This window comes from Oryzias latipes, chromosome 18 (genome assembly GCF_002234675.1).
Source record: "Oryzias latipes chromosome 18, ASM223467v1".
NCBI classification, from domain to species: Eukaryota; Metazoa; Chordata; class Actinopteri; order Beloniformes; family Adrianichthyidae; genus Oryzias; species Oryzias latipes.
The window spans coordinates 14105227-14127760 of NC_019876.2; the positions used below are offsets into that span (position 1 = coordinate 14105227).

At 39.6% G+C, this 22534-nt stretch overlaps 1 protein-coding gene across 2 annotated transcripts; it reads left to right on the plus strand.

The window, feature by feature from the left end:
* Positions 1 to 916: 916 nt before the first annotated feature.
* hgfac (HGF activator) lies at positions 917 to 21151 on the plus strand. 2 transcript variants are annotated; one of them, XM_004079804.4, is made up of 14 exons: positions 917 to 2278; positions 2351 to 2414; positions 2554 to 2641; positions 6311 to 6384; positions 6461 to 6604; positions 7616 to 7747; positions 9346 to 9456; positions 9885 to 10059; positions 11315 to 11412; positions 15162 to 15426; positions 17013 to 17161; positions 17334 to 17474; positions 19049 to 19188; positions 20847 to 21151. In XM_004079804.4, exons 1-14 carry the CDS (start codon positions 2225 to 2227, stop codon positions 21018 to 21020), a joined length of 1809 nt encoding a protein of 602 aa, XP_004079852.2. In that variant the 5' UTR covers positions 917 to 2224; the 3' UTR covers positions 21021 to 21151. The 2 variants fall into 2 exon arrangements, with proteins under 2 accessions (XP_004079852.2, XP_020567298.1); XM_020711639.2 differs by lacking the exons at positions 9885 to 10059; positions 11315 to 11412 and having other exon boundaries at positions 919 to 2278.
* Positions 21152 to 22534: the final 1383 nt, after the last annotated feature.

Here is a 22534-nt window from a genome sequence, read left to right on the forward strand (position 1 = left end):
TCATGCTTTATTTATATAGAAGAAAACAGATCTAAAAAGGGTTGTTCTTGACAATTATCTTGTTAATATTTGTACCATATATTCTAGTGACAACATTAATATTGACAAATATATATATTTAAAGAAGAAAAGATAATTGTGTATCTAATAAAAAGATATCTGCCAATAAGTGTCTCCATGAAAATGTTGCATCCCTGAAACAACATTTTAAACCTTTGCTGTTTTATTAAACATGAAATCAATCTGTGGGAGTGCGATATTTGAATATAATGTTAGAATATATAATTAGAAAGAACACTGAGCCTATTGTAAAAGCAGCTGGTTAGTGGGTTCAAGCAACTTCCTGCTTCATGGGTGAAAGCCTTGTTTTTGCCAAAAGGTTCTAAACAAAAGGACATTCCTTTTTAGTTCTGTTATCTTAGGATTTTATTTGAACACTTTCATATTTTCGTTTTTTGTTAACCTCGTTTTGTGTTATAAATCAGAAACGTATAGATGGCTCTTCGGTCTTGAGCAGCTTTATTGTTCCCAAAATGTTGATGTTTCACCATCCAGTCTTTACTTCTAGAATAAAAAGATACTTTAGAACTTACAATTTTTTTGTTTGTTCACAAGATCCCTTTGGTAAGATTCTCTACCGCTAACAGCCCCTCCCACCCCCAACCTAACATTAGCAGTGCAACAAAAATGGCGAGCAATATGGGAGCTGTCCAGTTCTGAGCCAGGTGCTGATCGGACGAGGAAAACAAAGACGTATGTGGATCTAGTTGTCCGCAAATGGATGCATTGGAATGGAGCAGGGAGTTGCGGCCTTTTTTTCGTCTGCTCCTGATTAGCAATGATTTGAATAAAGAAATATTCATGACGTTGTCCAGTATGAGAAAAAGGCTACAAGAATGTTAAAAACGCCAAAAACACAATTTTCATTGGAGTGGGTCTTTAAAGCCTTGTTTCAACTGAGCAGTACAGTACGGTAAGGTGTGGTATGGTCCAGTTAATTCTGGTGAGCGTTTCCACTTAGTTGGATTCCACTTAGTTAAGCCTCGCTTCCACTGAGCGGTCTGTTTTTACTGTGTTTGCGTGGTGTAGACCGCTAGCGTATCGTGCGTCATTGTAGTGCGACAAAGAGGAAAGCAACAACAAGGGCGGTCATCCAGCAGCTCGTCTTTTCATTGCTTTACTTCTGATGCATCCTGTATAGCAAGAATTTTATTTAGTTTGTAAGAAGATTGTGGGCAGCTAAGAAGGCTTACAAAATTTGCTGACTTTAGCTTTAATGAGCGGCGCTTTCTAATGTCGTCATCACTTTCTGCCAAATCAACGGTAGCCACAGTGGCTCCGCCCCAACCGTTCCATTCCACTTATCAATGGACCTCCAATCGATAGGGGCCCTCAAGAGGTTCGGTCCGGAACTTTTTAACAGAAATGCTCAAAATACCGGTCAGTGGAGACTTTAACGTTTGGAGTGGGGTCATCTGGACCCCACAAGACAGTGCGCTGAACCTTTTTTCTTCTTTTCTTCAATTATTTGTGATCTTCACTGGTGTCTCTGGATTACACGAAATCCCCTCCACCTTTATCCACCTTTGTCATGGGAGGGATAACATGTCAATGTAAGGGTGGGGTCATTTTGACCCCACAAGGTAGCACAAGGGATACTTGAGTATGAGTACTACTACAGACCACGCGTGTGTAGTGTAGGAAGTATACTAACTAAATACTTCTTCAGACTAAATTTGAACATTTGAAGTTTGCTATAGATAGTATATAAAAAGTCGACTTTAAGTATACCACCCCACTTTCAGTACAGACTAAGTATATTTGGATTTCCTTTTTCCCCTCCATGATATTTCAGTAAAGATGTCTGCATATCTGTGCAAAAACGTGAAAATGGCAGAAAAAAAAACAGAGTAGTTTAGTGAGACTGAAAGGAGCTGCTCTGCACACAGTTGAAAGAGTAAACCCTGGGCGTGTGCGCAGAGGGAACACCAGCCGGGACATACATATGATGCCTCAGCCTGATGACGCAACAGGTTTACTCAATCGGCCCTGAAATGGTGAGGGACAGGATAATACATGCAGGCTTTCTTATGACCAAAAGCGGGCTGCGGACTCTGTCACTCACAGCTGTAACGTGACATGGTTACTGTCTTCTTCTTTCTTACTTCCCCCCCCCTTCTTTCGGCACGAGGAAATTAGCTTCCCGGGACCCACGCGACCTTTAATGATGGCGCACGTTCGGCTTCTGCTGGTGTCGGTCGTTTTCAGCGCGGTGGCGGTAAGTTTTAAACGTCGGCGGCCGTTTTGACACCTGTAGCGAAGAAACTGAGCGCGTGCCGTTTGATTTCAGCGAACTTCAAAGGCGGCTTCTGAACCTGGGGTTTCCACGGACGCGTTCAAAGACAGCAGGAAAGGTAAACTTTCACTTTAAAACCAAAAATTATTTGTAGATGCACAGTTAAGCGATTATATGCTTTTTCGTGTAAAAAAAAGCCAATTACGTTTTTTTAGCATCAAGATAACACATTTTTTTAACTTTTCTTTTTCATTTAGTTCTTACTACATCAGGAAAAGAATGCAAATTTCCATTTAGACAGGGAGGAAGGATCCATCACCACTGCATCTCCTCTTCCAGACCCTGGTGAGTCCTTTTCATTGACTTTATAAGAGAACTGGACCGAATCAAGTCATCCACAGAAAAAGACTTTCGTCGGGCTTCATCAACATAAAGTCAATTCAGTGGCCTTTTTTACCCTCTTCTTCTTCTTTTTTATATGGATATCGCTAATGTGGAGCCAGACGACATCAGTAGGCAGTGGTTGGTCCGAATCAGTCTGAGTCATTGTTTCTATGGCAACTGCTCTTGTCAATCTTGTTGTTGGAAGGCGACATCCCTACTACTCGAAAGCAGGCTACGCAAAATCTATCGAACGTTTGCCGTGAGACCATACTTTTATTGAGGCTTCTGATTGGTCAGTTTACAGCTTGATTACTCTTAAGAAAGGATATAATAATAAAGAATAGGATTAGCAAGAACATTTTTGAAATAAGTATCAGAGCAAGAATAGTTACTGTGACAAATAGAATAACTGAGTAATAGCTGTTTGTTTCTCTATAGAAGTCAGCAGGTACTTCCTGTTTGGAATGTGAGTGTGTGTGTTTGTGTGTGTGTGTGTGTGTATGGGGGGGGGGGTTATTCAGTCCACTTCTCATATACAGTCAATGGTCATTCTCCATACGTTTTAATGTAAAAGCTGCTAAAACAGGTCAAACCTTCTTTATTAGGTTCACATGTGTGGCGCCTAATGCAGCGCACATTGATGCTGCTACACCTAATTTACAGCTGGCAGTGATGAGGCAACACTTTGTGGTTTTTAATGAGGCAAAAGGAACTATTTTTTCTACTTTTTCTAAAGATCATGTCAGGAAAACCCCACATTATCTCACATTCCTACGATTTCTCCTGGGGGATACATCAACAGCTGCCACAATAAAACCTTTCTAATGAAACACATTTTTTCTCTTTTTTTTTTTGTAACCTGGCAACATCATCTTTTTTATTATTTTGGAAAAAGCGCTAAAGGGCTTTTCCAGCCCTCTTTGCTTGGAAGTGAGATAGGGGGGGTGAATGTTAAAAAGCTGAAGCAACTTGTTTTGCGACTGTTGCACGCGGCCCCACATCTTTTGTCCACCTACACGAAAAAGTTGCTGCAATATGTCACCACGTGTTTTTGTGTGTGTGTATGTGTCAGTAAGTGGCAGAGAGGTGAGTCACGCTGTTAGAGAGTGTCACGCCGCCTTCGCCGCTTTATGTAGGTTGGTTTAACCAAAACAATGACGTTTTGGGAATTTTGAGAACGTTTTTGCTAAGTAGGAGGCCAATTTTCTGGAGTAGATCTAGTAAGTGGGGATAGGCTCCAGCAACCCTGTGACCCTGAAAGGGATTAAGTGGGTTTGTAAAATGAATGAATGGATGGAATGTAGAACCACATGAGGACAGCTGTCATTTAGAATCACTTGCTGAAAAAAAGGGTCATAAGGCCCATAGGTCTACTACGTCAGGAATTATACAAAAAAGCATTTTAGCATATAAGCAGACTTCAGTGCGTCAATCATTGGGATTCATATATGTCTGGACACCCCACATCACAGAGTCCTTGTCCAAGGCTGCAGCAAGCACACAAAATTGCTGTTTTTACCTGTGTATCGCTCAGTCGCACATGTCTACTAGCTACATTTTAACTGTTGAAATGCTGACATTCTTCCGCATACTGGAACTCTTCAGCTGTTGATGCATTTCATGTAATTCCAGCAAAGTAGAGAAAAGGGATCTTGCACTGAAATGCAACACTGTACAATAGTGATGTGCTTATGCAATTTTCGTAAATTTGCTGAGAAAAGCAGCTTTGCACTGATATCCAACAAACTTTAAGTTTACATCAGCATAAAGTGTTGTTTTTTTCCGCTTCAGAATCAGCTGATTAACGTCGATCACATAAAGGCTTGTGATATGTCAAAGAGCGTGACTTATTTAGGTGTCATCGCCGAATCTCTCCGGTGTTAAACCTTGTGCTATCCTAGGCACTTTAACGTTGGGAGTTGGGTCATCTAGACCCACTAGACAGTGCGCTGAACCTTTTTTCTTCAATGATTTGTGATCTTCACTGGTGTCCATGGAATACATGAAATCTTTCAACCTTTATCCACCTTTGTCATGGTAGGGAGAACACGTCAATGTAAGGGTGGAGTCATCTAAGATAGCACAAGGGTTAAAGGGTTATTAAAGAAGCCATAGAAATCCCCCAGTCACTGTCATGAGAAGAAACTAGCGCCCCACTTCACGCCCAACTTTGCCCCCAAGTTTGTAAAACTCAAATATAAGGCTTTCAATTTCCTGAAATGCTTTGGGACTTGATCCATGCTCCTGCAGCACTGAGCTTGTAAAAATAACCCCCTTTGTGTGTAAAGAGCTGGACAAGTGAAGTACTTTTGCTGTATTTTTTTAATACTTATGTTTGAATACCGAAAATCTCTGGACTCGTATGGAATAACCACACACAGCTAGAAAAGTCTCATTAAAGGCAATATTTACACAAATTTTGGTCCAAGGTTACTTTGCTCCGTCCTTTGGGTTTCAGTTTGAGTCCTATCAGGAATGCAGTTTATCAGTAATCATCCACCCACTATGCTGGAAGGCAATGGCGGAACTAAGTGCAAATGGACACGAAATTGGGGAATATCAAGAGCAGTTACGGCCCGAAACATCGACAGGATAGATCCTTACTGTCTAAAGAAAGCCCAATCTATGATGGAACCAGCTCCAGAAATAATATATCTTGACTTGGTGAATTTTCTCCTGTCATGGAACCGGGTTTACGCTATGCTAAAGATGTGTCCACACAAGGGGCTACACACTCCAGTGTTCGTACACACACGCATCGGCTACACTAGCACGAGTGCTAAGTCCTAGCGGATAAACTCTGAAGTCAAAGGAGATTTGGCAATAATAACATTAAAAACATCAATTTTATCTGACTTTTGCCAAAATGAGCAAACTTATAGCTTAGTTTGAGTCACGTCCTGTTCCTGCTGTCGCTCAGTCAATACCATTTTTTGGTGGTTTCTCAACGATGACTGCAGGGGATCTAAAATATCCACGATCTGATCGTGGTTTTATGGTTTTTCCAGTTGTGGCAACCATAAACATCAGAGGTGTTGACCTTTATGGCACCTCAAATTTAAAAGAATCAACTCAGTGTCCAGCTTGTTGATGCTAGCAGTTGTTAAAGTATGTTCGGCATGGCGGACAGGAAGTTCGGGGATGTCATTTGCAACCCCTCTAAAGACTGGCTTTGGCTCCATCCACAAAGCTCTTCTTCCTCTCATCATTTGCTCTTCCTTGTTTCGGCTTGGTTTCCATGCCGACTACTTTTGTAATTTGGGATTTCCTGCCAGGGCAGCAGTTTAAGTTCATGTTCTACTCCAAAAAAACAGCATAAATCAAAAAAGGGCGTTTAAAATACCGACTAAAAAAACTGACAGGTAAAATTTAGCAGAGATAAAAAGAAAAGAGTAAAATGATTTTTATATAATAGTTTTTTGGTATTAAAATGTAAAAACTTCATTTTTAGTGTTACTTTTGTTGTTTTAAAAGAAACGTGAACAGATGTGGCATGTTAAATGGTGGAACCAAACAGTTTTTTTGCTGAGGGAAATTCCCGCCTTTTTGTTTACAAACCCTTTGAATATTTAGTTTAACTTAAAGGTGACTAAACCATGACTGTGTGGCCTTCCTGTTTGTCCGCCGCAGGTGTTCTCTCACGCACAACTTTGACCGGGACCGGCTGTGGGGCTTCTGTGCCTCAGAGGAAAACCAACCAGAGGGTTCGTTTATCCAACAGCGGAAATGAGCCGTTGATGCCGCTCCTCCTTTTCTTTAACTCTCCATCTCCACTCTCAGTTTTTCTTCACTCCCCCCGGCGGCTCGGTGATCCGTGCCGGCTGAAGCCGTGTCAGAATGGCGGCGACTGTAGGCATATCCCCGACACGCTCTCCTTCGAGTGCCTCTGTGCGGAGGGCTTCGCTGGAAGACTGTGCGAGCAGAGTACGGAGCTTTTCTGTGCTCATTTTCTCTGGTTTCCATTTGGAATGAGATAAAACCTTTCTGTGTTAGCCAGACGATGAGCAAATATATTGCACCCAAACTTGGAAAATTTTAAAAATATGTAATAATGCAGATTTATTTAGCAAAAGAAATGACAATTCTCCGTATTTTCCGCACTATAGGGCAAACTGAATTATAGAACGCAATGCAATGCCAATGAATGGTCTATTTTTTTTTCAGGTGCCACATATAAGGCGCATAAAGTGAGACAGAAGAGTCAGAGTTTTGTCTGTCAGTCAGACTTTATCAACTAAATTTATAGTAATTCTAGAACTTCTTTGTAACACGCTACACGTTAGCAACGTGTAGATTGACATTTTGGCAGAAAGCCATGTACCTATCAAAACTGCTTCATGATCAGTAAACACAACCAGAATAAAATCCTATAAAGTGCTCCGGATAATAAGACACATTGTCATTTTTTTGAAAAAACTGAAGGCTTTTAAATATACTATAATTATAGTATATGGAAAATACAGTATTTTTTTATGCATATGATGAATGAAAACAAACAAAGAAGAATCACAAATGTAAAATCTATCCTTAGATTGGATTCTCCACTGGAATTACGTCAATTGCGTAAACAGTTGAAGAGTAGTCAAAATTATGTCAACACAGAAGTTAGAGCTAATATGTTAAAGGGTTAAGCATGTAGAAAGGGCTCTATGGTGCCATTGATCGGCTTCAGTCTCCTCCATGATATGATGAAGCAGGTTTGGATGACGAATAAAAGGAAAATCTTTTAACGTATTTACCTTTTTTATGTAATAGATAAATAATTCATTATTCATAATTTCTCTTGTCTCCCAACAATTCAGAAAAGCCACATTTGTCTTGCAACCAAAACAGACAAATATAAAGGGAAAAAAAACCAACCCATCCATCATTTTTGTGCCTTTAGACATGTCTTCTCTTTGATCCCTTCTCACATTTCAACCTGCCTCCTTTCAGAGAAATGCTATGAAACCACACACTTGCGCTTTTATGACACCGGAGAGTCTTGGGGACGGATTCACCTGCGGAATGTGGAACAGTGCACGTGTGTGGAGGGGGAAATCCAGTGTCAAAGAGTTCCCTACACAAGTAAGAGCTGCGGCCAGCCTCCTTCAACTACCTTTACAGCTTCGCTCTGTGGCTCCATTTGTCACTGTTTGCTTTGACGACCTGTGCAGGTATCCAAGCTGTTAAACGGAAAAAAAAAGAACAAATTTCCTGATTTCCTGGCTCAGACGGATCGGACCTCCACCCAACCTAAAAGAACTGGTGTTTCTTATACGTAAACTCTCAGCAGAAGCAATAAAAGACAGGCCCCACCCTCTCTTTGATCACACCTCACCGCTCTAACCTGGCCATGGAAGTGCGGGCTGATTACATGAGTCATTGTGACTCAGGTGCTGTGTTACGGGACACACCCCGTGGGTCCTTATGGCGTGTTTTATCTCCACTTGTGGGATGATAATGGCTGTTCTCTGCAATTTTCTTTTTTTTCGTTGGACATCTCTGACACTGTGACGCAAAAAGAAAAAAAGAAAAGAAAAAATAGTTTTGTTTTACTTTCAGTTAATCCCCGTTTGTTTATTAAAATACAGTTATTTAAGTGTTTCATTCTGGCTGCATGCTGAAGAAATTGTAAAATATGAACGTGAAAGCTTTTCCCGTTTTGGGTTTTAGACTGGTGATGCGATGCATTTGTGTTTTGTTTCTCATGTTGCTTTGATGATTTATACGGGTTGACAGCTGTTGAGAATGAAACCAGTCGTGTTTTTTGCCTTGCACAGAATGCTGCTTCTAGAGGATAGATGTAGAAGTAGAGCAAGAGGTAACCCTTTCACTTCCGAGTTGAAGCTCTGTTAAAAACAAAACCAGCTGGAGCCAAGTCAGTTCATGAATTAACCAACAGGGGGCTGTTATACAAGGATATTAGTCTTGATTTAGTCAGAGTTTGAACCTGATTTCAAAGACTTTTGTTGTCTAAACCAGCCTGTCTGAGGCTGAATTGGGCTTCCATTTTTTTAGCCTGCAGTTACCCTTAAAGTCCAACTCAGATCATCTTTTGATCTATCTTCAAAGCGTTTCCAGTGGGTTTTTAAATTACGATGATGCCCTTCTTAGCCAAAATCAAAAAACCTGTGTTGTTTGCTAGGACATAGTTTCTGTAGAGCGGCAGTAGTTAGTCAGAAATTCACCCCTGAGTTGTGGGCGGGACTGTAGGCATGGAGCAACCAAACCCCCCTTTCTGTCACCCATATCTGAGTGGTTGCTGTTTTACATGCTCTCCCTCTAGCTCACAGCCACAAGCTAACATTACCGGTGCAACAAAAATGGCGACCAATATTGCAGATATCCAATAGTTTAGAGCCAGATTCCAGCTCAGACAAGGGAAACAAAGACGTACACGGATCTATTTGTCTCCAAGTGGATGCATCAGAATGGAGCGGAGCAGGGAGCTTGTGGCCCACCCAGTGTCTTTTCTATGTAAAAAACAACAATTTGAAAAAAGAAAAACTCAGAAATGCAAATTAGGCTTTATTTTCTCCTCCACCATGAGAAAAAATGCCACAATAACATGTCAAAAACACCAAGAACACCATTTTTATCAAAATGGGTCTCTAAATGTTGTACACATGCTGGTTCAGAGTCCGTCATTCAAAGGTTTTTTGTTTTGTTCTCTCTTTGTCCAGCGTGCCACTCAAACCCTTGTCAGAACGACGGAACGTGTCGTCTGATCACCTCCACGGGAAAGGAGGTGTGTAGCTGCCGGAGCAGCTATGCCGGTCCCCACTGCGACCTTCGTAAGTAAACCTAACAGGATCTGGCTTCATCCCAAAAAGTGGATGTTTCAGGCTGAAAATGCAGAAAAGCCCGAGTTTTTAGAGGATGCCGCATGTGCGGGAATGAGCTTTGGCTCCCATTAATCAGACTGGTGAATGACACACGCTCCCTCTTGGTAGTTTGTGACGTCTGCATGCCGGCAGTGTTCCTGCATGTGCATGTGCTTTGATGAATGGCGGCAGCTGAAGTCACCGCCGAGCGTGCATGCAGCTGCTGCAGGGAGACATCCAGGCATGCTCCCTAATCGCCTCATCACAAAGAAGTCTGTCGTCACAAACCGGCTCCGCTCGGGGGTGGGTGGGGGGGATGGGTGTGGTGTTGCCAAACCTGCAGAAACCACTGCATGTTTTTTTCGGCGTGTGACTCCCTGTGGTTTTTGTGTGCGCAGAGCCGAACACAGAGTGCTACAAGAGCAGGGGCACAGCTTACAGAGGAGTGGTGGACACCACGGTGTCCGGCGCCCGCTGTCTGCCGTGGAACTCAGATCTGCTCTATGACGAGCTGCACGTGGGCACAGTGGTTGCGCCCAACCTCAGGGGCCTGGGCGAGCACGGCTTCTGCAGGTGTGTGCGCTCAAAGCAGCTGATTGATGCAGCAGAAAAAGGATGTCGAGGATGTTACCGAGCGCCACAAACACGGCGGAGGTTATTGGGGAAAGTTCGCCTGTCTATACATAAATTCTATTGGAGCATCCAGCTTATGCTCCTTATCCTCACTTGTCGCTCAGGGGGTTGAAACATGAAAACAGGTGCCTAGCTTTGACAGTTACTATGGCAACCCAGCAGTCGCGGGACCCGCCATCCAAATGTTACGACCTAAAATGTCCATAAAAAACATTGGATTCAAAGACAGAGTCAACCAGCCGCTACGTACAACTTGCGCATATTGCACGGGTGGGAACTGGTCATACGTGAATAAGGAAGTGAGAAAAGTTGTTGTCTATACGAGAAGTTTTCACAGATGTATCACAAATGCACCACGGTAAAACCACGGAAGAAGTACAAACAAACGGAAACCGGCACTTCATGGAATTATTTCACTTTGACATTCAGAGCACTGAGCAGAAACCACATCGCGTCAACACCACGGTCAGCTTTGTTAATGTGCTAACCATTTAATTAAACACTCAGATTCCCCTGGTCCACACCGAGGGGAGGGAAGGGCCCCAGTGGGTGTCCAGAGCTGCAGCCACGCCCACTGCACCTGGCCACGTACCACGACTCAACTTCCGTCACATAAAAACGCCAATCATACGTGGGCCGTGTCTGATAATTGCACTTTCTTAAACGCAAGTCATTATTGATTTGTGCAGCAATTGCACAATTTTAACGTGATATGTGCGTTGTACACGCGCTATAAAACGTAAACATTGGTGGTACATACGTGAAAAGTCCATTAGGCATACATGGAACAGTCGCAGAAATTATGCACAATTGCATTTGATTTATGTAATCATTTTGCATAAAATGCGTAGTAATCAAACACATTTTTTTTTCAAATCGGTAGACTCGTTGGGTGAAACCCTTGACGGACATATGCACGCATCGACAGACGCAGGGAACACTTTGTATTATTATGAATTACGTATGTATCACAAAAGATCGAGATTTCATTCCTGGAAAATGCACAAATTGTACATAGCGACAGCGTGACACGGTCTTAAGCTCACATGAATGTGTAGCAAAAACTGGGACCCATCTGGAAAAGTTCTGTAAGAAAAATTTCAGCTTTAAAACCAGAAGCAACAAGAATAAATCATAGCTTATTTGAAAAAAAAGTTTAGAAGCTGCTGCTATAACTGTGTTTCTGTGTGTGCAGAAACCCAGATGGGGACCAGAAGCCGTGGTGCTACACAGTAAATGACAGCGCCATCTCCTGGGAGTACTGTGATGTCCCTACTTGTGTGAAGCCTTCGTGTGAGTAATGACAGGAAAGGGGAGCAAAGTGTCGCCTCTGTGTGGTCTGTTGAAAGCTGTCTAATGTCCTGTGGATGTCTAGGACACACTAAATGGCAAGAAAATCCACAAAACAAGACAGAAAAGGCTTGTTTCGCTACAAAACACAATTTTAGAACTTGTATTTAAATTATAAAGCAGGTAAAGATGGACAGAAAAAAAGATGACTAGAAATACTGGAAAAAGACCACAGAGACAGAAAAAAAGCTTGATAATTTATTTGCATCATTAGGCATTAGGCAAATGTCCTTTTTTCTGTCTGAATGTCTTGGCTTTGTTGATTTTTACAATTTTTTGGGACTAATGTAGCCTTAAACATTTTTTAGGTGTAAAATGAGAGAACTGAGCTTTTTTCAGGGTGGCTGGAATGAGGTGGGGTGCTTTTGGGATGTGGGAATGCCTTTGTCTTCTTTACATGGAGTGTATATGAGAACTGGACTGAGTGACTGAAGTACGCACTGGCTCAAAAAAGTCAAAATCCCAAAGATTTTTAGTAGGAACATTTTTTTTTCACGATTTTTTCTCTGTAGTAAAAGTTACTTAAGTTATAAACTGACCAATCACATCCATCGATAAAAGTATGTGGTCTCACATCAAACATTTGAAACGTTTGATTGAACAGATTCTACCAAGTCAGCTTTCAGTTAAATTCAATTTCAATTCAATTTTATTTGTACAGCCAAAATTCACAACAACAGTCGTCTGGGCTTCGTATCGGTTATAAATGGTAGGGGTGTGGCCTTTCAACAAGCTCACTCCTGATTGGAGAGAGTAGTTGCCATAGAAACGACGACTCAGACCGACTCACTGCTTACTTACTCTGGTTTCAACATAGCAGCGTATGTATTGCGAAAAAATGCCGACTAAATTAAGTAATTTTGTCAGAACCGGAGGTTAAGCATTTTCTATGGATGACATCACACTCACTCTGTCCAGTTCTCATATACAGTCAATGGTTCTTCACGGAAAAGCTGGAGGAGGTGCTTTGGGAAGCCACAAACGGCCTACTCCCCCCCCCATGTTGTCGTGTTAATGCCATCTATTATCACATCAGCACAAAAATTCTTGTGATGACGAGATGTCATTATTGCAAAAAAATGGAAAAAAATAAAGGTACATGTCGTTATCACGAGAAAGTTGGGGGGGGGGCAAGGTAGGCCGTTCCATAAATACTTTGGCCCAATAATTGTAAAAATAACTTGAAGGTCTTGTTCTGTTGTCATGGTAACATTTTTTCCAACGTTGCTTATTTTGCTAAAAATTCACACCCTTCATACATAACATAGTTCCACATGAGAAAGAAAATCTGGTGGCGTGTCGGGAAAAAAAGTTTAGAAGAATCTCAGCTTCTCCTTTCATTTGCCTTTTTATTAACATCACAACAAGTGATACTGCATATATATAAAAGCAATAATTATTCATGAATGTCCTTCAGTATCCTAAACATCTCAGCCTTGTTTCTTTTTTGCCGTCACTGACACTTGACATTTTAAAAAAACAGATCTGCAGCTCATTAAAAGCTCCCACGTTTGATTAGAAAGCTTGCAGTTAAAATCAGAGTAAAACGTGCTGCGAATGCAGCTCATCTCTGCTGAACCGAGCACTTGAAAGCTGAGTTAAGGTCCAGTTAAAACCTTTTTTTCTTTTCTTTTTAAACTCAAGGAAGATATGTCAGGTGGAGCCAAATGTTTATGTAGTGAGTGGGATATGGCCCAGTTGGCTGTCTGACACCATGCCAAGGCTGTGAACAGAATTCACAAGCCTTCCCCATCTGCTGGGCCCTCTTCAGCATATGATTTATGTCACCAGGATGCTCCGTGGCCCAAACTTTATTAACATAAAGAACAGGAGACGACAGGTCGGTTCAAGAATATTCTGAAGTCATAGGAGAACCAGGAAAAATCCAGGAATTTATGCATCCATGCTAGGGCTGAAGGGGTTCATAGAATAAAAAACAAAAAAAACTTTATTGATACCACGAAGGTGGAATTACTGTTACCAAAGCTCTATTAAAAAAAGCAGATAGATCATAAATAATGCAAAAATACAATTTAAAAAAATATTAAGAATTATTAATTAATAACAACAATAATCATTGTTCATTGGGAATACTAAGCCATTTTAAAAAGCTAAAAATGTCCTAAAGATAACAGGTTAATAGGTGTTAGCTAAAATAACGGAAGTATATACAGTACAACATACCAAAAAGATTTAATGAAAAAAAAAATGAAAAAACATTTTTTAGGTTGCAAACTCTTGTAGCTAACTTCCCTAAAATAATGAAAAATATAAAAAGCTAGGCTAAGCTAAAGCCAAAATGTGAACTTTTTTTTTCAGTCAAAGCTAAAGCTAAACAGGATAGTGAAAAAAATAAACGCTGTGTGTTACCTATTTAAACCAAAAATGTTTAATGATGCTAAACTAAAGCTTTTATTTGTTTTGTTTTTGTCCTTTTTTGCTAAAGAATACGGATGAAAATGCTACATTTTACTCAAAGAAGAACAAATGATTGGAATTATCTGCTACACTTGTCAAGTTAAATGCTTAATGCTACATTAAAGGGCCTATTTTATGCCATTCTTTAGCTTTTCAGAGTAGGAAAAATGTATGACTATATTTGATAAAATATTACCTTTGGCACACTACAGAATTATATTTTTAATGAAATATTAGTTATTTATAAAAATGATAAAAGGAAAGCGTAGCTCAACGTGAAAAGTGTTAGCCTGGGGGCGGAGCTGGCAGCACAGACACTTCCAGGAAGGGGCGGTTCCCCCACCTTCATGCAAATGAATTTGAGGACCCACCACTTATATGGATTGGTGCATGAATGGATCAAAATACGCTTTGAGGTTGTCGTTTTTTGTGTGGGATGAACATTATAATACACTTAGAAGCTCAAAAAGTTTATATGACCCTTTAACTTCATAAACTAAAATATATGAGAAAAGCTGAACAATACTGTGAAAAAATATTATATTACATACCAAAACAAGTGACATTAGCTAAAATTCGATATTTTAAAATTGATATAAAAAAAACATATTCACTCATAAAACCTTCGTAATTAGTGCTAAATTAGCTGAACAATGTGAAAGTGTTTAAAAAAGCAGCATAAAGCTGGAAAAAAAACTATACTTAGTTCTAAAAGGACACTTTTATAGATCACATGGTTTGGGCATTCTTTGCATTATTCTAAGTAAAGATGTATTCCACCATAGCTAAATAATCTTTAGCATATAGCAGAGCTAGCTTTTTCATGCCTTGTTTTAAGCAAAAAGAAATGTTTTTTTAGTAACTAAATACACCAACTGGTGCAGCTCGGACACATCCTCAGTGATGAACCCAGGGTCTTGGGGTGTTTCGGGTCTTAGATCATCATACACCCTCACCTGGGCGACCCAGCCGGGGGTGATCAGTCCCCAGGTTGTGTCCGAGCAGCGCTACACCACGAATCTGCCCTCTTGATCCACAGCCACCTAGAGGCTCTTTCTGCTGCCTCACTGATGGTTTTTTAAAGATTTATATAAAGTACAAACTGATTTTTTTTAAAGTCCAGAATTTATTTTTGATTTTACATGCTGAAGAATATTGGTAAAGTATATAGGTAACACGACCACATTATTGTAAAATGTTGATTAGTTTTGAGCAGATTTGAGTTGGAATTGCCCGCCTGTTTCAGAAATAATCTCCGTTTTGAACTTTTTCAGCTTTTTCTCCGAGGACTTCGCCGTTCAGGGTTTCTACAACTGTGAAAAAGCCCACCTCCACCACAAAAACCAAAAGCCCCACGTGCGGGATGAAGCACAAGAAGAGGCTAACGCTGCCCAGGGGCCGAATCCTGGGTGGATCGTCAGCTTTGCCAGGTAGCCATCCGTGGATGGCAGCCATTTATATTGGAAAGTCAGACTTCTGCGGCGGCAGTCTGATCTCTTCCTGCTGGATCGTCTCTGCAGCTCACTGCTTCCTTAGCAAGTACGCAATGCCACACAGGTGCAGTTGTCATCAGCTGTTGTGTTCGCCTTGCTGCAATTTAAACCACATTACGGCAAATAACACAGGAATACAGGCTAGTTTGGGGGAAAAAAGGGAACTGTGCTCTTTTAATGGCTCTCAGATGCTCATGGTTGAAGAAGAGGTCAGAAGCAGAAAAAAAAATTCTAAGGAGGAACATAAAAGAGAACCCAATAAAGCAAAAATGACAGCAGCACAAGCATCTCCTTTGATGTCAGAAAGCAGGAGCCTCGTTACCCACCAAAATCTGACTCAACAGAGCTCAATTTTTTACAATCACGTCCTATTAAATAGATCAAGGCGTCATCTATCAAAGGTTTGACATTGTAATTGCTAAATGATGTTTAGGCCTAGTTTTAATTGATCGGTTTATGATACAATTCCATTTATGATGAAATTTTGAAGGAAGAGATCAAATTACCTTAAAACAAAGCATTTTGAAAAAATAAAAGCTGACCACAAAGAGAAGGTAAAATGCTGATAAGATTAAAAAAAAAACTTTTTGGAAAATATATCTGTTTATTTAAGGAGCACAGAAAGTTTAATCAATCTCTCCACTGTTTTCTTTTTTTGACAGATGTGCTAAAAGGGTTTAGTTTGATCATTTTCTTTTCAAAATAAAGTCTTTTTTTTTCAAGGTCTGTATTTTTAGGTCATAAAAACACTTTTTTTTTTTTTTTTTGTCTCTCACAGCTGAAGTGTATCCATGACACTTCAACATTACAGACCTCTCTTATCTTTTTAATAGAGACACAATCAAAAGTGGTGGAGATACAGAAATAAGGACATTTCTGTCCTAGTGTGCAAGGGAATGATGTGTGCTGCAGACAAATCTACTTTTTTCCCTCATTGCAATGACAAAAATGCAAAAAAGGGTCTTCTTTTATTTTGCAGTACAGCTATATGGTTACTGCAATAAAAATAATATTGTTATAAAAATGCAGAGAAACTCATACTTTTTATTTATAAATTTACTTGTTTCTTTTTTATTTTTAGTTTATAGTATTGGTGTTCATCAACTTCATCAGATTAGTACTATTACACCTACTGAAAGGTTACAATTTAGACATTTTAAGACTTAAGACGCATTAAAATTGCAACATAACTGACTGAATAGTTCAACTATTCGAATTGAATTTTAAAAACATTGAAATAAAGTCCTGCATTTATTCGAGAGATTGTAACTGTAAAAAACAGTGTGCAAACCTTTATGGAAAGGTTTTTCACATTTTTCTTTCAACAACAATTTAATTTCTAGCATAATAGGTTTGTAAAATGATCCGGAAATAGCAAAACAAATGAATTATTTTAATAAATAAGGATGCAGGATCAAAATTTTGCAGCAGCATGCGCAGGTTGTTAGAAAATCTCCTCTGAACTTTCCCTTATCTGCCTGCTGCAGCTGTCCAGCAGACCTCAAACATGCAATGGAGGAGAAACGTTGTGTTGAGATAATCTGGGATGTGCCCAGATGGGAATATTTGTAGGGAAAAGTACAGGTGTTTTGTGAGATTCTTTGACTAAACATGAAAAGTGTCTCCGTACAGCCCCCTGAAGTCGCAGCTGCGCGTGGTGCTCGGCCAGCACTTCTTCAACAACACCAAATTCCTCAGTAACCACTCGCGGATCTTCGAGGTGGAGGACCTCATCTTACCCAAACACTTCTCCGTGTTTAACCCGACGCTACACGACATCGGTAACAATTCAGACAGTCACTCCTGACCTCTCTCTGTCTGCGCAGCTGTGCATCATTAAGCAGCTGCTGCCCCCCCCCCCCCCCCTCCCCGGCATAAGCACAGTCTCAGAGTCTGCCTTCTGCTTTCAAGCTCATTTGCCTGTTTATCATCGGCCGGCTCTCTGTTTGGCAGTTCTGATAAAGCTGAAGAAGCAGGACGGGCGGTGTGTGAGGAAAAGCCCCTTCATCAGGCCAATTTGCCTCCCAGAGAAAAACATGCAGTTCCCTGACGGCTACTGCTGCACCATCAGCGGCTGGGGGTACACGCAGGAGAGTGAGTGATGCTTGCTTTGTCCCGAAGATTTTTATCCCCTTCCAAAAGTTTGAATATATTTATTTACAAGCAAAGAAAACAAATAAGTCATTTTTCAGGAGCTGGATTTCCTCAATTATTCCCAAAATGCATTGCATACACAAAGTACAAAAAAAAGAAGTAACAGTCCTTTTTCTTTGACATTTATGACATTGAATTGGCCTTCAGTTTGGAGACGGCACTAAAAGTCAGGGAAGCAACTTGGTTTAGCCTAAAATGATGACGATAATGTAAGATAATAGAAAAAGTTTTCCGAAAAAAACTTGTACCAATACAAAGGAAAGATGGGATTTCCTAGAACAGTACCACTTTAATGACCCACTAGAATGAAAATGGTGTTTTTGGTGTTTTTAACATGTTCTTGTGCATTTTTCTGATGATGGACGACATATGTTAAGAGAATTAAGTGTAAACTCGTACTTCTGAGTATTTCTTTCTTCAAATCGTCGTGATTTGGGAGCAGATGCAAAAAAGGCAGTCAGAGAAAGCTTGTAAGTTTGATGTAGAAGCTTTTACGGCAAGCCACAAGCTCCATTCGGATGCATCCGGTTGCAGACAAATAGATCTACGTTTTGTTGCAACATAGTCAGAGATTCTAGGATAAAGTGAGAATTGTCCCTTGTTTATTGGACAATATAGACTATCACGTAAAAGTTCAAAAATGTCCACAGACTTTTTTCTGTTCTCTGCAAACTTTTCTACTCAATCTTTTCATTTTCTAAACTCTCTTTATCCATTGTGGAGTCTCAGAGTAGCTGGAGCCTATCCCAGCTACTGTTAAACAAAGGCAGGGTCATTGACTGTATATGAGAACTGGACTGAGCGACCCCCTCCCCTCTTGCATTCTCTCTTTGACGTGGTAGGGATGTGAACTTCCAATAAGCTCGCTCTTATTTGTCGGGAGTGGTTGCAATAGAAACGTTGACTCATTCTGACTTGAACCAACACAGTGGAGCCCATATCACGAAAAAATGGCGAATGAACCAATTTCATTTCATCGGAGCCGGAAGTAAGCCATATTTATTTATGGATGAGATCCCACTCCGTTACAAAGTGGGCGAGGACAGCTCTGGACAGCTCGCTTGTTCAATATTTCACAATGTTAGCAACTGCTAAGACAATTGTCTAGAACAAAAAGAGAACATTTGTCGCATTTTTTACTTCCTGGTGTCACATTCTTCACTGTTGCCTGTTTTAAAGACCAAACAGGCTTTCCAAAAAAACGTAATTTTATTGCCAAAAAGTGACGCAAAGAAGTAGAGAACCTACAAAACACAAACTGTCTTACATTTTTGTATAGCAAAATATAATTGTTCCTTTACAAAAAGTAGAAGATATGATGGATTCTGCATTATTTATTATTATTATTTTGCTTTTATTCCCCTCAAAGCTAATAATGTCAAGTATAAAGAGTATCTGCACAATTTTTAGATACTTAGTATTATAGAAGCTTGTTCTGTACAATCTGTACAGATAGAGGAAGACAAATATTAGACTAGAGTGGAGTTTCATTTTCTATTTTTTTGGTTTTACAGAAGCTCGGGATTATTCTCCACTGCAGGAGGCAAACGTTCGACTGATTCCTCATGAAACCTGTAAGAAACCGGAAGTATATGGAAACCATGTGACGAGTGACATGATCTGTGCGGGCCTGGACTGCGTGGACGCATGCCAGGTAGGAAAACACGTCTCCATACTGGCCGTTTTGATCAACTAAAGCTCATTTTGACAACAAAGTGTCCAAATGCAGATCGATGTTTAAGTCAAGCCTTAGTCACATGCACCCGTGCGGGTTTTTGGGTTGTCCGGGCCCGGGCGCCATTTTAGCTGGAGTACAGTTGTACCTTTGAGGATGGAACGTACCATTGTTGTGCGTGTGGTAAAGGCCGTGTCACACAGTCACCACGTACATTTCGTGCATTTTCCATGTATGTAATTTCGTTCTTTCATGATACATGCATGATATAAGTAATTCAGAAGTTGTACACGTCTGCACGTGAAATTAGTTTTGAAATGTTCCAAAACTTTGGTCGGTTGAGAATTACGCAGTTCATGTGTAATTTACGTAGTCTATACCCAAAATTATTACATAAATCTTACGCTACTGTGCGTGATTTTTGCGAGATGTTGTAAATTTGTGGCTTTCCACGACTGTTCCACATATGTTCAATGGACTTTCCAAGCCTGTATAACCTTTTAATATTGCACGTATGGCGCACATATCACATCAAAATTACGTAATTGATTTTAGTGTGGGTCACCTGTGTGCCCCGTACAGATATTCCCATTTTTTTTAAACCGTAGTCCGTATCCTACAACGGAGTTTTACGGCACGGTGAGAGAAAATTTCTGGAGGATACTTTTATTCTCTCCTCATTTACAGGAAAAAAAAAGTTGAAATGGCAACATTAAAGTCAAATCAAAGTTTCGAAAAAAAGGCGAAATGTTAATTTATGTTACTTTATTTTCCTTTTCATTCACATACCCAGACGTCCATTTGTCACATTACGTCATTAACCTGTCATGTGCAGAACACCAATGGAGGAGGGGGGAACATTGTTTTTCCCGTTTCAGCATAAAACAACAAAGATAAATGAAAATAGTCTTGTTATATTAGCATTAGAGCGTTGAAATGCCAAAAAGAGTGTGCCTCCTCAGACTGATTGAAGTGGACAGCTGCAGGGTTACCGATGTCTTCATCAACGGGCTGCAGAGATCTTGCAAACCACCCATCAAGACTCGGCTTTACTTCTCTCGTGCAACATTTCGACTTTTTTCTCGAAACTTTATTTCAACTTTAATCTTGCCATTTCGACTTTTTTCTCTGTAAATGAGGGGGGAAAAAATTATCCTCCAGAATTTTTTTTCTCACCGTGGCCCTAAAACTCCGTCATATTGCATATATGGCACACATATCACATCAAAATCACGTGCGGGTCACCTGTGTGCCCCATCCAGATTTTCCCATTTTTTTATTCCAAAGTCAGTCCGGATTCACCTGGAAGGGCAGTTGTGACTTCAGTATAACCCTTGTGCTATCCTAGGCACTTTAACAATGGGAGTTGGGTCATCTAGACCCACTACACAGTGCAATTAACCTTTTTTCTTAAATGATTTGTGATCTTCACTGGTGTCCATGGATTACATGAAATCTTTCCACCTTTGTCATGGTATACCATGTTCTCCCTATAGGGAGAACACGTCAATGTAAGGGTGGGGTCATCTAGGATAGCACAAGGGTTAAGACAGGTGAGGTTCCAGGTCAACAGTGTTAAAAAGTGGGGCTCAGCCATCACTCCGTAGACTTTATTTACCTGTGTTCTTCATCGCCAGGGTGACTCAGGAGGCCCTCTGGCCTGCGCGAAGGGTGACGTGAGTTTCCTGTATGGGATCATCAGCTGGGGAGAAGGCTGCGGGCGCGTTGGGAAACCCGGAGTTTACACAAAGGTGGTGAATTACATCGACTGGATACAGTCTGTGATCAAACGCAAGGCCAAAGCTTCATGAAAGCACCAAACGGACATTATAGAATATCTCTTTATTGCATAATATATATATATGTGTTAAAAATAGTTTTTTTATGAGATGTTTCTCACTGTGAACAATGTTTCTGACTGAATAAACTTTTTATGACTTGACAAAACTTTGTGTGTCATTAAAGGGAACGTTCATAACAGTAGGAGCTGAAACTGGGTTGTTTACCAGCTGTCTTTACTGGAATCCTCAACGAAAACATGTATTTCTAACACAGTTTGCATCATTTATAACACTTGAATTTAACACTTTTTTACCTTGTGGTCTATATTCGCCAATCTACTGAGCATCGATGCACACTGGTTTTTTGCAGAGAATTCTGGGAAATTTCGAGGGCACTCAAATTCATTTGACTATCAATCTTGATCGTGATATGTAAAAATGGCCTTTATGCATGACTTCAAAGTATTTTGTGTTTATTTTTTTTGAATAGATTCTGTGCTTTCAGTTTTTGTCGTTTTTTTTTATCCTATCATGTTTTTGTACATATCTGAACCAAATAGTAATTTTGAGCTTTTATAATTGATCTATTTCCTGGTTTATTGGTCTATTACTTTATATTTAAAAAGAAAAAAAAATGATGACAATATTGAAGGAAAATCAAAAGTATTAAATCAAATCCAAAATCAAACAACAGAAAGATTACAATATAGTACCACTTAAGAGATATACAAGTACGTTCTAAAATATGTTCTTAGAAATGAATTTTATTAGAACAAACAGCAAAAACTGCTGCAAAAAAGTGAGTTTTTAAATAGAGTTTGTACCTTAGGATTCTGGATTTTATTATTTATACTTTTTAGTCCATACAATCCAGACATGAATTAAAAATGCAACTTTTTACTTAACTTTAATCTCAGAACTTTCAAAAAAAAAATTTGAAAGATTTTCTAAAATTTACATTTATTAAAAATTGACTCAATTTGTAATCACTGCAAAAGAGAAAAATGAAAATAAACCTTTTCTCCAAAAAAAGTCTAAAATCCTAGAATTTTTTATTTTCTTGGGTCTTTCAGTTATAGAATTCTGACCTTTGTTCTGAAAAACTTCATTTAAACTTTTTTATTATCATCAATGTTTTCTGAATATCCGACTTTTTCCAAGATTCTGATTCTAATTTAAGTAAAACATATTTTTACCACAAAATCAAGACTTTAATAACTATTTTCCTTATATCCAGTTTGATCTTAGAGCTTTAATCTTTAGTCAAAGAAATATATATTAATCTCAGAATTGTGTCTTTAGCCGAAAAAGTTTAAATTTAACTTAAGACATTTGACACAATATTCTAAAATAGGCCTGAAATTAATGAGGTTTTTTTTTTCTCCAAAATTCTCTTAAATCAAAATTTATTGTTTTTCAATTATAGAATTCTGACTTTTGTTCTAGAAAAATTTTCTTCTTATTAAAGATTTAAGAATCTATTTTCATCTTTTCCTTAGAATTTTGCCTGTTAGATTTTTACTTTTCAATAAGTTAAATTTTGA

Excerpts from the sequence above, each read along its gene's own strand:
- hgfac (XM_004079804.4), top strand. The coding sequence starts at position 2,225 with ATGATGGCGCACGTTCGGCTTCTGCTGGTGTCGGTCGTTTTCAGCGCG. Across the intron at positions 7,748-9,345 it reads TCAAAGAGTTCCCTACACAA|CGTGCCACTCAAACCCTTGT; the intron begins GTAAGAGCTGCG and ends CTCTTTGTCCAG. Across the intron at positions 17,162-17,333 it reads CCCGACGCTACACGACATCG|TTCTGATAAAGCTGAAGAAG; the intron begins GTAACAATTCAG and ends TCTGTTTGGCAG.